A 10,138-nucleotide genomic window follows, 5' to 3' on the forward strand; every position below is an offset into this window, starting at 1 on the left:
CCCGGTGAGGGCAGTGACTGGAAGTGACTAGCAACATGACGTCTCGGTCAGTGGAGAGAAAGCTAATATTGGAGTTTCTAAAGGCAGGGAGCTAGGTGAAGGCCTGATATCTGAGACTGAGACCCCTTGCAATTTCAGACACCGTGAGTGGGGATCGAGCTGAGATTTTATTTACAAGTTCCCTGGGAAGTCTTACAGATGAGGGGCCATCATTATTGCTTTAAGATTATTGCCAGAAGGAGGACTGCAGGCCTCCACTGCTGGGTAGGAAATCCTGCTCAAGGCTCAAAAGTCTACCCCCGGACATTTTTATGTCAGCCCCACGTCTTTGCCGTGACCTAAAGGCTGTCACTATGTCCCCCTCCCCCCCGGAAAGCACAGCCCAACTTTTCGGAGAGGCCCCCCCCCCCCAACCACTTTTGCCAGCACATGCTATATGTATACATCTGCCATCGAATTTCCTTTGATCTGCGTCAGTGCTATGTCACAGTATTTCCCACCAGACCCCCTCTCGCAAGAGCAAAGTACTGACACTAGTGCTAATTTTGAGCACCCCCCCCCATCTTCTGCTGGGAGGCAGCGTCCTCAAAGATGATCATTTCCTTCCCGCCAGGACCAGCCTGGCTGCCTTTGTACCAGATACGGTCACAGCCCCATTTCCTTTGTCCCAGATGACATCACAACCCACTTCTTATTAGGTTATTACCCCTTGATGACATCTGCAGGGCCACTTTTGAGGTAATTTGCATGTCTCCGGGATCTGCCCTGTTTTTGTGTCTCCCCCTCCCCCGGGGCCTCGGCGGCGACTAGGAGAAGAGAGAAGGGAGCGAGACCAAGTGGCAGAGAGGGGATGGCTCGGTAACTCATGCCCGGGGTCAGCAGGAAGGCCTAGAAGGACGCAGCGGGCGGCGGCGCACTACTTGCCCTGGCGAGCCCCGCCGCGGAAGGATATGGCTTTGTTCATGCGCAGCGCTACTCGAAGCCGGGACTCGTTAGTGGGCGGGGCCTCCCGGTTCCGGCCGGCCGCGGCGTGGAGGGATCGGGGCGGGAGGGGGGCGGCTGCGGGGAGGCGCTCGTCGGCGGGGGCGGCGTCCCCGCTGTGGGTGCCTGCGCCCCTCGACGGACTATTTCTTGGAATGCGGTTTGTTCCCCAGAAGCCCGTCTATCTCCGTCACCGTCTGCGGCGTCAGCTGGCTCAGCACCTGTAGGGAGGCAGTGGCGGAGAGGGCGCTGAAGGGCGTACGGTTCGGTTCGAGGGCCAGAGGAGCAGCACAGCGGGGCCAGGTGGCGAGAAGAGAGTCTCAGCCGCGCCCCTGCCTCGCCCTGTGTCCCTCCGGGGCCTCTCCTCTGCAAAGTGGGGCCTCTGTAGTGGTTGAGCTCCCAGGCCCATAACGGGTTGGACAGCGAGGCCCTGACTGTTGGGGAAGGGGACAGACAGAGATGGGCTCTGCCTCTGAGTCCCCGGCTCACCTGTACGGCTCCCAGGTGTTCTATCAGCTGCTCTGCACTTGACACCCCCAGCAAGACCGAGCTGACACCCTCGCTGCGGAGACACCACGCTGCGGCCAGAGGAGATAAGAAAGAGAACTGATGGAGAACAGCGGGCGTACACACCTCAGAAGTGTCTCTGGGGAAGAGGGTCCTCCTTAGGGACAGACCAGTCTGGGTTTTGGGGGTGGCCCGGCGGGGTCCAGGGCTGGCAGTGTCTCACCGATAGCAAGCTGTGCCACAGTGCAGCCCAGCTGGTGGGCGATGGGAAGAAGGTCCATGACTTTGGCTTGTTGCTTCTTGCCGTCCTCACTCTGCGCTTTGTCCTTGAGCCACTGGTAGCCCTGGGGGCCAGGGACAATGGGCAAAAGGCCACTCCCCCACCACCCAGAGCGGCCCAGATAGCCCAGTCCTGCCGTCCCGAGCCCCCAGATCTCACCTTGATGGCCCTGCAGGTATCTGGGACTCGCCCATCATACTTGCTCGTGATGAGGCCACAGGCCAAAGGGGACAAGGTGACTGAGCCAACACCTAGGAGGAAGAGGACTGGATGTGGGGAAAGGGATCTAGGTGACGGTTAGGCCAAGGGACAGGCAGGGATGGGGGGCTGCGAACCGATCTTGTGGTAGAGCTCTGGCAGTTGCACCTGCACCTTCTCTCTCTGAAACAGACGGTGCTCCGCTTGCTCACACACTGGAGGGATCAGATTGAACTGTCTGGCCACGGAGTAGGCCTCCTGGGTTGGGGTGGGGAAGAGATGGAGATCAGAGCACTCTTTTCCCTGGCTTTCCACTCCCCCTCCCCCGGTGGAGTGGGGTTTGGAGCAGCCGCGTGAAAGGTGGGAACCAGTCGTGGGACGGGGGGGGAGGGGGTAAGCGGGGCGGCATGCTCACCATGATTTCTGCAGCTCCCCATCGGGATGTCCCCCAGTACAGGGCAAGGCCCTGGTCAATGACATAGGTCATGGCCCGCACGATCTCTAGGCACACGGGAGAGAGGGCACCTCGCTGTCAGACCCCTGGCATCCAGGACTCCATATCTGTAGCCCTCTGCCTACCCCACCGAGACCCCAGGCATCTCTGTGTAATCAGAGAGGTTGGTAACTGCACTTCACCTCCCTCCCCATCTAAGACCTGGGGTCTGAGCCTCCACTGTGCAGATTGGGAGGCCTCCTGAGCAGGGGCTGGCTTCCTGCTGAGAGTTTGAGGCAGTGCTGCTTTGGGGGACCGTCAGGGCTGGGGTGCTGGTTTTACCCTCCATGGGACTATTGGGGTCTGAGCGGTTGGCAAAGACGATGTCCACGTATCCCAACTGGAGGCGCTCCAGGGATCCTTGCAGGCCTGGGGAAGGGGTGGGGAGAGGAAGGTAAGCGCTTCAGCCTCAGTTTCCCCGAAGGATTTAGACAGTACCCCCTTGCCATGGCCACCTAGCTCCCCACTCCCCTACTCAAAGCCTCCAACTCAGAGTCTCAGAAGACGTTCCCAACTCCTCTGGCTTCTGTACCCAGCCCCGGCAGATTCCCAGCCCCTAACTCTCACCCTCAATGATGTGTTTGCGGCTCAGGCCTCGCTCGGTCTCTGCCCTGCAGAAAAAGATAAGTCAAAGATGAGGTGTGACAAAGATAGGGGACCGCGGCTGGCCTGGTGCCATGAGAAACTGGGATGGCGTGGGTCCTCACGGGCAGGACGCAGACCTGGGGTGGCAGCTGTACCCACACCTCTCCCATGCACCTGCACGCATTCTCTGTAGATCTCCCCACATAGAGTGTGGCGGCCACTTACTGTCCTCCCCAGAAAATCTTGGTGGTGACGACATAGCTTGATCTCCTGGAAAAAGCGAAAGAGAGACAAGCAAGAGAAGGGATGTTGGATGGTCATTTCCCCAGCAACCCCTCAAAACACGGTCTCACCTCCATCCTTTGCTCTTGAGGATGTTGCCTAGGGTTCTTTCAGCCCTAGAAGAAAGACAATGCAGAAGCACTGATCCCGCCAGCGTGGGTCAGTTCCTTCCCCTCCTCCCGACCTTTCCCTTCAATGGATTTCCTCTCTCGTAAAGTGGACCATAAGCCAGGAGCCCATTAGGCTGTCAGACCATCCTGGACAAAATAAGAGGGGCTCCCAGAAGGAGGGGTATAGTCCTTTAGCCTTCGTTCACACCACAAATCTCAGTTGTACACCAACTGTGTACCAAGTTCTGTTCCAGGCGCCAAAGGGATAGAATAAGATGATGAGAGAAGAACAGAGTAGTAAAGTGGGGGGTGGGTGGAGACGCTGCATCTTCTGGTCTGGTTCCAATCATCTGCGTTGCCCCCTCCCTTCTTCGATCCTCTGCAAAATCCCCCACAGCGTCCAAGGCTCAGCTTGGATTCCGCTTCATTCTGTTGAAAGTGTTCTCTGATTGCCACAGTCTACGGTCGGTCAGCCCTTCTTGTCACTTTCCGTAACTTTTACTGACCCAATTGTTTGGCACTTCATTAGGAGCTAACTAACACGTGACAAGTCTTAAATGGTCTCGGCGGACTATTACTTTAGTTTTCCTGTTATTTAACCTTGCGTATCTCCCTGTGTCTTGGGTTTGTTTAACCATTCCGACCGTGAGCCTCAGGAGGGTGTGTTGTCATCCCACAAGCAGTGACTGCTCTGTGCTAGGCTCTGCGTAGCTACGGAGGTGACATGAGGAAGAGGAAGACAAATTTCACGGAAGGAGGAGCCTCCCAGTTGGGCAGCAAATACGGCTACATAAACCAGTAATTGACAGATTGTGCATCAGAGGGCAGTATAAAGGGCTTTGGGACCTGAGGTGAGTGGTGACCAGTTTGGGGAGCTGGACAATGGCTTCTCGGAGGAGCTGACGTTTGGGCCAAGTCTTGAAGATAAGCTGAAGAGTTTGCCAGATGGAGAAGAGGCCAGGGGGATGGGGGGGGGGGGGCGTTGGTGAGGGAGCTCATCTAGGGTTTAGCTACTCCCAGCGTGAAGCCATGGGTATGTGACGCGTGGCCTGGCATGTTTGAAAATTCAGCTTTGTAATCCTCACATCGTTGCACATAACGGATGCCCAGGATATAGGTGTTGGTTTTATTTCAGTCTTATTGCACAGGACGCCCTTCGCCCCCTAAGCTGAAGATGAACTTGTTGGGACTACAGTTCCCATAGTGCTTTGGGGGCCCCTTGGCTGAAAGGTCGGAAGTTCGTGTTAACAGAATTCCCAAGGTCCCCCAGAGGGAAAACAAGAAGCCCCGAGGTTCTCTTAGCCTTTCAAGGGTAACTTGGCTTTTTCACCCCAGTCCTTACTTTCCCGCTGCATACACTTCAGCCGTGTCAAACAGGTTTACACCATGCTCATAGGCTACTGTCAGCACGTCCTCTGCTGTCTAGGGAGGTGAGACAAAGAGATGAAGACCAACCACTGGCCCTCAGGGACCCCCCTCACTGCACTCCCGCCCATGGCAGCTCAGCCCTGGCCTCCACATTCTCCCCCCCCCCCCCCCCCCCCCGTCCCCAGCCTCAGGTCCGCCATTCTCCCTGTTTGTTGTCCAAACCGCTCTCCACGTCCACATCCCTCTTTTCTGGCTCCCTCACAGCCCCTGGCCCTGCTTCCAGGTCCCATCACTGATACCTCATCCGAGATTTGAGAACCGAATGTGACCCAGGTGCCTGCAAGAGAGAAGTCAGGTGGGAGGCAAGCCACGAAGGCCCCCTCCCTTCATTCCTCTTCTCTCGAACTCACCTAGGCCAAGACAGGATACTCGAAGACCAGACTTTCCCAGGTTCCTGCAGGATACAGAAGCGGCAGGAAGGGGTGGAGCCTCCATTAAGGGCATATATTCTCAGCCCCCAGCTCCTCTCCTTCCAGAATCAGAAGCCCTCAGGGTATCTCAGTCCAAAGGAACTAGATCCAGTGGGCCTACCGCATTGGGCAGTGCTATGCCCAAAGCCCAAGTGGACAAATAAAGGACTCTGGAGCCGATGTCCAGTGCCCCTGTCCCTCCTAGCACATGGGAGGTGTGCTGCCCGGTTTGTATTTCTTCTGCTGGGGTCTTGTCTGCGTTCCAGGCATCTCTGGGATGTGTGGAGTTCAAGGCTGGGAGGAATGTGACAGGCTGATTGTGGTCAGTTGGTGAAATCAGACCCTTAGATAGAGGGTGCTATACCACAGGGCAGACACTGAGGCGGAAGGGGGTAAACCAAGTCAAGTTCAGGCACTCAGGCAGGCAAGGGTCCTTGGACAGGCTAGGCTGATGGGCCCCCAAAACGCAGCTGGGACCACCTGACTATGACAGGAAAGGCCAGCTCTGTCTCTTCCTCCATCCACTGCTGTTGGCTTGTGGAGTCTGTCTCTGAACCAGAGAGCCCCCTCCTCCCAAGGCCTCCTCACTCAAAGCCAACACATGGAGGAGATCAGATTGCTCAAGTGACAAAGTCAGGTCAGATCAGTGACCTCTGCTCACTCCCAGGCAGGAGCCCCTCCCTTCTGCCCTAATGCAAGTTCTGAGAGCCCAGTGGGTCTCCGAGAAAGTCCCTTATGATTCAGTCCACCTTCTCCACCAAGCCCCTGTCCCTCAGCAGGGGGTTGAGAGATGTGCCCCATGCTTCCAAGAGCCCCACTCCCCTCCCCACCAAGAAAGGTGGCAGGAGACCCAGCCCTTGGGGCAGGGAGGGGGGGTAGTATCTGGGTCAGGCATCCTGAGCAGGCCAGAGTGAGAAGCCGTTTCCTTCCCCCCTCTTCCCAGGACACGGACCCAAGGACACTCCATCCCAGAGGGGGCCCAGCCTGGAGATCCGTGCATCCCTGGACTTCCTGGGGGTATGGAGGGAAGTTCAGGGGCATCCCTTGGCTCTGACAGGACCGGTCAGCCTTGGTAAAGTTGGTTTTCTCCTACTCAGGGGATCGACGAAGACAAAGAGAGAGGGACCGAGTAAGGGAGAGCCCCGGTGAAGGGAAGAAGAGGTGGAGTGAACTGGGATCTTCTTAGCGAAGATTGACGGGTCCTGGAGGCATCCCAGGAAACCTCAGGGGTCAGGAAAGGGGAGCAGATGGGGTGGGCTGCTCGGCCACCACCATACCTGTATTTCATGCCAGTGCCTCGGCCGGTGCTCTCTCGGAGGGCCCCCGCGGGCGCTGGGGGTCGGGGCACCAGTGCGGCCCGGGCCTTAGGGACCGACCCTCCTCCCCCTGGAGGATTCCCATGCCCCCCGCCGACCGGCCCGCCGTTACCGCCCCCGGGGCCCGGCCGGGGTCCACACAGACGGTCCTCACTGCTCCGGCTGCGAAGGTTCTGCTCGGTACAAGCGATAGACACCTGCATGTCTGCTGGCCAGGGCGGGGGAGGGGGCTCCGAGGGGGCGGGAGGAGGAGGGAACAGGGAAGCCCGCGCGCGGACGGCCGGCGGGGGGTGTAGTGGCGCGAGCCCTGGGAGAGCGGGAAGGCGGAGGAGGCTGCGGCGGGAGCCGCGGGGCGGGATCGGGCCCACGGGGGCGGGCTGCTGGAGGTCGCGGGGTTTGCGGCGGGAGGGGAGAGACGCGGGGGGCGGCACGAGTGCAGATACTCAGATACGGGGGCCCTGGTGCGGGGAGGAGGGGGAAATGGGTGAGGGTAAAGGTCGAGGGCGGTCCTCGGAGGATGGGGACCCAGGGACGAGGGGTGGCGGTGTAAGAGAGATGCCACCCCAGCCCAAACCGCAGCGGGACCGCTAGGCTCCCAGTAGCGTCGGCAGCGGGCCCAGATGATCAACATGCAGGCACCGCCCCCTCATCTGCATAAAGCCGCCCGCCTCCCAGCCAAGCCCGCCGCTCATCTGCATAAACCCCTCCTCCGGAGGCTCCGCAGCTTGAATATTCTGTGTGCTTAGCGAAGCCGGGAGGAGGGTGGAAGCCCGGAGGAGGGAGGCTGATTATCGGAGCCCTGGGACCCGCGGCAGGTCGGCCTTCCTCGGCACAGTGGGTCTCAGTTGGGGGCGATTTTACCCCTAGGGGTCGTGTGGCAAGGTCTGGCGACAGTTTTGACTGTCACCCCTGGGGTTGGGGGGTGGGGATGTGCTATCAGCATCTAGTGAGTGGCGGCCAGGACAAAACGCAGGACAGCCCCTTTGCCCCTGACAAGGGTTTATCCAGTCCAAAATGTCAACGCATATGGTCCCCACTTCTGGTTTGACTTACATTTTTTTAAATTTGTGATGGTGCAAAAGCAATAGGCATTCGGTAGAAATCATACTCTGAATTTTGATCTTTCTGGGCTAGTAATATACTGTATGATACCTCTCTCCTGATGCAGGGCTGTGGCAGGAAGCCTCAGCTCCCAGTCAGCCACTGGATCACAAGGGTAAACCACTGATACACTTACATCGTACTGTTTTTTACTTTCAGTATAGTATTCAGAAAATCACATGAGAGGCACCTGGGTGGTTCAGTCTGTTGAGCGGCAGTCCAACTCTCGATTTCACCTCGGGTCATGGTCCCAGGGTCGTGGGATTGAGCTCCGTGCCAAGCTCCACGCTCTGCGTGGAGCCTGCTTAAGAGTCTCTCTTTCTCTCCCTCTGCCCCCTCTCCCCCACACTCTCTCTCTAAAATAAAAACATAAATAAAAAAATAAAATAAAAACATAAATAAATCACATGACCTACTCAACACTATTATAAAATAGGCTCTGTGTTAGATAATTTTGCCCAACCATAGACTAATGTAAGTGTTCTGAGCACATGTGAGGTAGGCTAGGCTATGTTATGATGTTTGGTAGGTGTATTACATGCATTTTCGACTTACGACATTTTAAACTCACAACGGGTTTATCTGGACATAACCCATGACAAAGCCCCTTTACAGGCTCAGGGGATGTGGCCATCCTGGTTAATGCCTTCGTGAGTGGGGCAGGACCCCAATCAACCACTCAAACTGACACGCTTAGGCTGCAAACGGTTACCAAAAGTTTATTCTGTACTTTTGCAGCATCAGGTAGGAGATAAAACTGGAGAGGGCCTGGTTTGGAGGTGTGAAGATTCCTGCGGGCTTCCTGCCTGGGCCGGGAGGGCACCAGGGAGGGCTTTAGGCTGTTGTCCTGGGAGGGCTGCTGGGGAGCTTGAGGGGGTAGAGGGGCATGCAGTGGGAGCCCTCACGTCAAACAGGTTAGGCAGCGCCCCAGGCAGACAGCGATTCTCCTGGCGGGTGAGGTAGAGTGCTTCCTTCAGCCAGCCCGGGCAGAGAAGAAAGGCAGAGAGCGGACGTAGGAGTCCAGTCGGGAGCGGAAGAGCTCACTTTGCACAGTCTGGCCCAGCGGGCACAGGGGATTCTTCACCACCAGCTCCACGTACAGCTATGGAGGGGAAGGGTGTTAGAGCCAGGCTTTGTAACTTCTTATTTTCAACCCCAAACCTAGTATATAACCTCAGGGGTGTGTGACTGCAAAAGGATTAAGGGCTGGGAGTCAAGCCCTTCCTGAGGAGAAAGCAGTGGTGTTTAAGGACATAAAGGGTCCCCAGGAAACTCCTGACTTCAACAGAGCCATGATACAGTAAGATTAGGGCAGGGAAGCGGAAGGAGTCTTGAGGCTCTAAGTGGCCCTGGCTGTTGAGGAGCTTTAGGGGAAGGAAGGGTCCCAGGGGCTGGCACTGACCGCACTGTAGATGTGATGCAGTACATCTCGGATGGGTCCGACGCCCAAGTCAGTATTCATGACAACCTTGATCCCAGTGGGTGTCTCGTAGTAATGAAGTTTGTAACGGCTAGTTTGGAAGGCCAGGAAGCCGTCCTTCCTGCAGAGATGATGAGGACGTTAAGGAACGGGAGCATAATCTCTCCCAAAGAGATACTTTAGATCCCGTCTAGGTGGACTCCCTAAACACCTCATTTGTAGGAGCCTCATTTGGTAGAGACACCTCCCATTTTCACCCCTCAATTCGGCCCCTGCACGCAACCTCTCTACCTTCAGATCTTCCCCACCCCCGTTCTGGCCAGCCCCAGCACTCTCGCTCCAGACTCAGCCCCTCTCTCTCTGTCTCCTTCCCCTCCCTTGGGGTCCAATGTCTCTTCCACTCCACAAAGTCTCCCGCACTCCCAAATTTCCAAGACTGGCCCTCCTTCCCTCAACATCCCTTTTGACTCAGCGTACATGTCTAGCGGGGACATCTTGCTGACAAAGGAGCGGATAGAGAAGAGCATGCCGTACATCAGCTTGTACTCCTAGGGGAGAGGGACAGAGTTAGTTAGCTCTCGGTTGTTGAAGGAGACGGCGTAGGGGTGGGAACCAGCCGGGGTTTGGAGAGGAAGGGCTGGGCCGGGACTGTGTGCGTTTGGAGATGCGAGGTCACCCGGATTGCGCGGGGCCCTCTCGTCACCTCCTCTTTGGGGATCCCCGCTTGCTTCTTGCGGTGCCACTCGCTGTAGTGCAGACACACTCCATTCCGGTCAAACAGGTACAGGTTGTGAACAGTCATCTGCAGGGCAGGGAATGTAAGCCTCGCTCCGAGACCGCCCACAGCCCCGGTGCTCCAGCTTTCGGCCCCCGACTCCCCCAGCTGGCGGGAACCCCTCCCCCGGACTCACCGGAACTGCTCCCCGTGCCCGTCACTAGATACTTCCGGTTTTTTGCGGCGCCCCGCCCAACCCGCTCCCCAACAGCAGTGGCGGGGCGCTAACTCCGCCCCATACTTCCCCCAGCC

The 10,138-nt window shown here is 57.4% G+C and overlaps 2 protein-coding genes and 1 long non-coding RNA gene across 4 annotated transcripts; 1 reads left to right on the forward strand and 2 right to left on the reverse strand.

Moving 5' to 3' along the window:
• Window positions 1-89: 89 nt before the first annotated feature.
• On the reverse strand, window positions 90-6,796 carry KCNAB3 (potassium voltage-gated channel subfamily A regulatory beta subunit 3). The gene is made up of 14 exons (XM_078437820.2): window positions 6,552-6,796; window positions 5,215-5,258; window positions 5,104-5,141; window positions 4,779-4,858; window positions 3,398-3,442; window positions 3,270-3,314; window positions 3,027-3,070; window positions 2,742-2,828; window positions 2,382-2,467; window positions 2,104-2,224; window positions 1,928-2,019; window positions 1,712-1,832; window positions 1,471-1,559; window positions 90-1,202 (listed from the first exon to the last, which is right to left on the reverse strand). The coding sequence occupies exons 1-14, from the start codon at window positions 6,791-6,793 to the stop codon at window positions 1,125-1,127; spliced, it is 1,212 nt and encodes a 403-aa protein (XP_078293946.1). The 5' UTR covers window positions 6,794-6,796; the 3' UTR covers window positions 90-1,124.
• LOC144614385 (uncharacterized) lies at window positions 2,823-8,045 on the forward strand. Of its 2 annotated transcripts, none has more exons than XR_013552117.2 (2): window positions 2,823-4,287; window positions 5,219-8,045. It is a non-coding gene; the product is annotated as an uncharacterized LOC144614385 (long non-coding RNA). The 2 variants fall into 2 exon arrangements; XR_013552116.2 differs by lacking the exon at window positions 2,823-4,287 and adding an exon at window positions 4,294-4,748.
• A 349-nt stretch (window positions 8,046-8,394) lies between these two features.
• Window positions 8,395-10,133, reverse strand: TRAPPC1 (trafficking protein particle complex subunit 1). Its single transcript, XM_060647379.2, has 5 exons — window positions 10,023-10,133; window positions 9,815-9,913; window positions 9,589-9,659; window positions 9,094-9,232; window positions 8,395-8,793 (listed from the first exon to the last, which is right to left on the reverse strand). Exons 2-5 carry the CDS (start codon window positions 9,911-9,913, stop codon window positions 8,665-8,667), a joined length of 438 nt encoding a protein of 145 aa, XP_060503362.1. The 5' UTR covers window positions 10,023-10,133; the 3' UTR covers window positions 8,395-8,664.
• Between the last annotated feature and the right edge of the window lie 5 nt (window positions 10,134-10,138).

Source organism: Panthera onca, chromosome E1 (assembly GCF_046562875.1).
Source record: "Panthera onca isolate mPanOnc1 chromosome E1, mPanOnc1 haplotype 2, whole genome shotgun sequence".
Classification (NCBI taxonomy): Eukaryota; Metazoa; Chordata; class Mammalia; order Carnivora; family Felidae; genus Panthera; species Panthera onca.